At 46.9% G+C, this 4,052-nt stretch overlaps 1 protein-coding gene across 1 annotated transcript; it reads left to right on the top strand.

Annotated features, from left to right (window-relative positions):
* The first annotated feature begins 445 nt into the window (after window positions 1-445).
* Window positions 446-3,424, top strand: LOC106935541 (protein phosphatase 1 regulatory subunit 3C-B). Its single transcript, XM_015016046.1, has 2 exons — window positions 446-602; window positions 1,462-3,424. The coding sequence occupies exons 1-2, from the start codon at window positions 589-591 to the stop codon at window positions 2,474-2,476; spliced, it is 1,029 nt and encodes a 342-aa protein (XP_014871532.1). The 5' UTR covers window positions 446-588; the 3' UTR covers window positions 2,477-3,424.
* The last annotated feature ends 628 nt before the right edge of the window (window positions 3,425-4,052 follow it).

Here is a 4,052-nt window from a genome sequence, read left to right as displayed (position 1 = left end):
AATGAATTATTATCATTCTGGTCTTTAAAATAGCAAAAGTTCCACATAACTTTATATTTTGGTCCGTCTGATGATCTAATTTTTCAATAATTAATTTATGTTTTGTAACCTTTTTACCAAAAACTTTTTATTTTGACTTGAGTAAAAATATGCTGAAGTAGTTCTACTCACTTTGGGTTTTAATCTGTGTTTACTGGATGAGATGTTGTGGAAAAGTTGAGTTTTCTTCATCATCGCGGCCAGCAGGGGTCCGTCATGCTTCTCTTACCGCCGCTGAGGCAACGAGCCGAGGAATGTCAGCCATGAGGCGTCACTGCCCAATCAGCTGGCCCGCAGCCAGGCCTGCTGCCAGCTGATTGGCCGCTGCGGACTGGCCTCTGGCTTCCCCATTGGCTGCCTGCGCAGCCCAGATGACTGCGTATGCAAATATTGCGTTGCAGGCAGTTGAAATCGCAGAGTGCTGAGCAAAGCCCGGCATTGAGGGAGCGAAGCGAAGGGAGAGTGACCGCAGCATGAGCCTGTAGACCCACAGCGACTGGACCGAAAACCTTCTGCCTTTTTCTCCTCCGACGGTCCGATTCTGTTTCCATGAGTGCTGCAAGGTAAGAAGCATCAGGACTGGAACTACAGAGCTCATTTAGATGAAAAGGTCAAAGTTTATGTAGGAAGAATTTCATCTAAATGTGTCGAATCTTTGCGTCAGCGCAGCAAAAACATATTTTAGTGCAAATATGTTAATATACTGGAAATAAGGGGAAACTAAGTTACATGTAAGTTTGCAGCCGGATGTAAACCGTTTGTTTTAGAATATAAAGGAAAAGTTTTTATTGTCCTGCAAAGGGGAAATTCAGATGAAGCAGCAACATCAGGTTTAAAAGCTAAAAGAAGGTTTTAAAGTGATAAAACATAATAATAATGAAAATAATTTACTATCCCAAACTGGAAAATACTGTGGAGTTATTGCAAATAAAACCAATCAGGATGTGCAACTGAGTCGGACCACTTCTCCAAAAATAGTCAAAAATTCCTTAATATTCATAATAAAAGTACAATTTCCCCTGGTAGATTATTTCATTTATAATAAAATCAATCAATCAATCAATCTTTATTCGAGACACAAAAAGGTCCATAGTAAAAAAAAAAGGTAAAAAACAAACAAAATAAGAGAAAAATAAAAATAAACAAGACATATTCACTGAGTCACAAATAAATGACAAATAAAATGTTTCCTCCAGTGCAACTTTTTCATTAGTGTTAAGAACTTATCTTGCTAAGTAGCTACTTGTAAGTTAGTTTGGATTTATTTCAGATATTTTCACCTGAAACTAAACTGAACTTGTGTGTTTCTGCAGTGTGTTGATTTTAAACGGTTTAATAATAAAAGAAGTGAAGTTTAATTGGTTTTCAGCCTTCCAGGCTCTGATCCTTCTGGAACTTTCTGTGTCCTCCTCTCTCCCTCAGTGTGCTCACGTCCTTCAGTCCTTCCGCGATGCCTGGCCCAGTGATGACAGACGTGGCGATGAGGTTCTACATCAGCCACTCTCCGCCTCCTCTGCGGAGCTTCATCAGCTCCTATGGCGACCTGCAGCGGGTCAAGAACCGGGCCAACCAGCCCAGCGCCCGCAGCCGCAGCCAGCAGCTCTACAAGCCGCTGCGGCCCTGCCTCAGCAGCCAGCGCCGGGCGGCCGACGATGGCGCCCATGTGGCCTGGGCCAAGAAGAAGCCCATGAAGAAGAGCGTGGTGTTCGCCGACACCAAGGGTCTGTCGCTCACCGCCATCCACGTCTTCTCCAAGTTCGACGACGAGCCGTACCAGAACAAGGCGGTGGACGGGATCGCGGAGGAGCTGCAGTTCGAGATGAGCGACCTGGAGAACGCCACCATGGACCTAAAGATCAGCTCGGTGCGCAACCTGGTGCTCGACTTCAAGCAGCCCTCCGCCGACTACCTGGACTTCCGGAACCGGCTGATCCGGAACTGCGTCTCCCTGGAGAACTGCTCGCTGCAGGAGCGCTCGCTGACCGGCACCATCAAGGTCCGGAACGTGGGCTACGAAAAGTCGGTGCAGGTACGGGTCACCTACGACTCATGGGTGACCTTCAGCGACGTCGACTGCAGCTTCCTGAACAACGTCTACGGCTGCCAGGACACCGACACCTTCGCCTTCGAGCTGGAGCTCCCGGCCTACACCCCGCCCCAGAACCGAATCGAGTTCTGCATCTGCTTCAAGGTCCAGGGCCTGACCTACTGGGACAATAACGAAGGCAAGAACTACCCTCTGAAGCACGTCGGCTGGAGCGGAGAGAACCTGAGCAAAGACTCTGCGGCGCAGCAGAAACCGCCGGAGCACAAGGCCGGCGGCGCGAAGGTCCCGGAGCTGGAGTTCGATCAGTTCGGCAGCCCACGCATGTCCAGCGGACTGTTCCCGGGCTGGCAGAGCTGGGGCCACATCGACAACACCGTGCCTTACTGGTGAGAGCCGAGCCAGCTCCGGGTCTGAGTCGATCGACTCAAAGCAAACTGAACCTGAAGGTACACAAACCAGACAAAACCCCGAGTTCAACCCGCTCAACTGACCTGCTTTCAGCTGGAACCGCTCACTGGGCCGGTGAATGATTAAACTGGAGGAGCAGGAGGGCAGAGAGTCACCTGAAACACAGCTCTGCTCTGTAAAATATGTTGAAATGTGCCTTCTCTTTGTGCCTGCCCACTAAAACAAAGACGCTTAGTGCACATGAGGACGGCTGGCCCCTTTTTGGGGGCCGGATGCATTAGCTGAACATGCACTGATTGAGATGTCCCTCTCAATGTGACAACGGCTGTAAGCTGAGGGAAATTAATTACTGGCATTAATCCTTCATATTGAAGGGAAAGCTTGGGGAGTGCATGGCCACAGAAAACACAGCTGATTCATTTCTAATGAAGCAAAGAACACTAAACCTCCTGCACCTTCTGTCAGACCTAGAGAGTTCACACATGATTCAGAATCGCCTCGGTTGTACAAACAGGAGTCATGCAGCCCTTCCTTTCCCTCCATGTAGATTGCACATGTCTGGTAAATGAGCTTGAGTGATGTAATTTTGAGAAACTGAGCTGCTATGATGATGTCACAAGAAAAGACTGGAATGTGATTGGCTGACAATGAAAGTGAGGAAGTTTGGAAATGTGTGAGGTTCTGGTATGTGCAGAGAGAAGTGCTGTAAAGTCTGAATGTGTCGTTTCCTTTAGCTGTTTTTACAAAGTGCAATTGTTGATCACGCGTGTACAGAATGTGTGGATGCAGCGGACATGTTTCTTTTCTCAGTCTGATCAGAAGGTCCACGCCGCAGCGTTTTGAGTCTCACTTGAAGGCGTGTTGCTGACGCGCGCCATGTTGGTTATGTATTTTCCTTTTTGAAATAAATTTCTATATTTGTGCTAACAAGTCGACGCCTCCAGTGTCTTTTATTGAAATAAACGTCACATAAACCCAATAAACAATATAAAACCAAATCAAAAACTTTCTTCTCTTCATATTCTTTATTTGTTTTTCAATATTTGTTCTTTTATCTCCTTAAAGAAACTCCTAAATTAAAGCTAAAATCAGATTTTCTCTCCATCCATCCATCCATCCATCCATCCATCCATCCATCCATTTTCTGAACACCCTTGTCCCTCAGTGGGGTCGGGAGGGGTGCTGGTGCCTATCTCCAGCTAACGTTCCGGGCGAGAGGCGGGGTACATCCTGGACAGGTCGCCAGTCTGTCGCAGGATTTTCTCACCAGTAGCAGCTAAAATATAACACAACACAAGCTGAGTGTCTTCCTGCAGAGCGGAGACGGTTATGATGCTCACGAAGGTGGATTACATAAGTAATGTTTGTAAACATTGGAGCAAAACCAAAACAACTCCAATGTTTACAAACATGGAGGAGATTCATGAATAATTCATGAGTGAACAGAGTTATCCTCCAGACCGTCAGAACATCGCAAAGACCGTCTACCTCACAGACGAAACGAGACCAGAGCAATTATATAAACACTGGGACCAGTTCACACAGACTGGGACCAGTT

The sequence above is a fragment of the Poecilia latipinna genome, unplaced genomic scaffold, assembly GCF_001443285.1.
Source record: "Poecilia latipinna isolate Pla-1442-1.1 unplaced genomic scaffold, P_latipinna-1.0 Scaffold1976, whole genome shotgun sequence".
NCBI classification, from domain to species: domain Eukaryota; kingdom Metazoa; phylum Chordata; class Actinopteri; order Cyprinodontiformes; family Poeciliidae; genus Poecilia; species Poecilia latipinna.
Note: the sequence above shows the minus strand (reverse complement) of the source record. Positions and strands in the feature narration are given on the sequence as shown.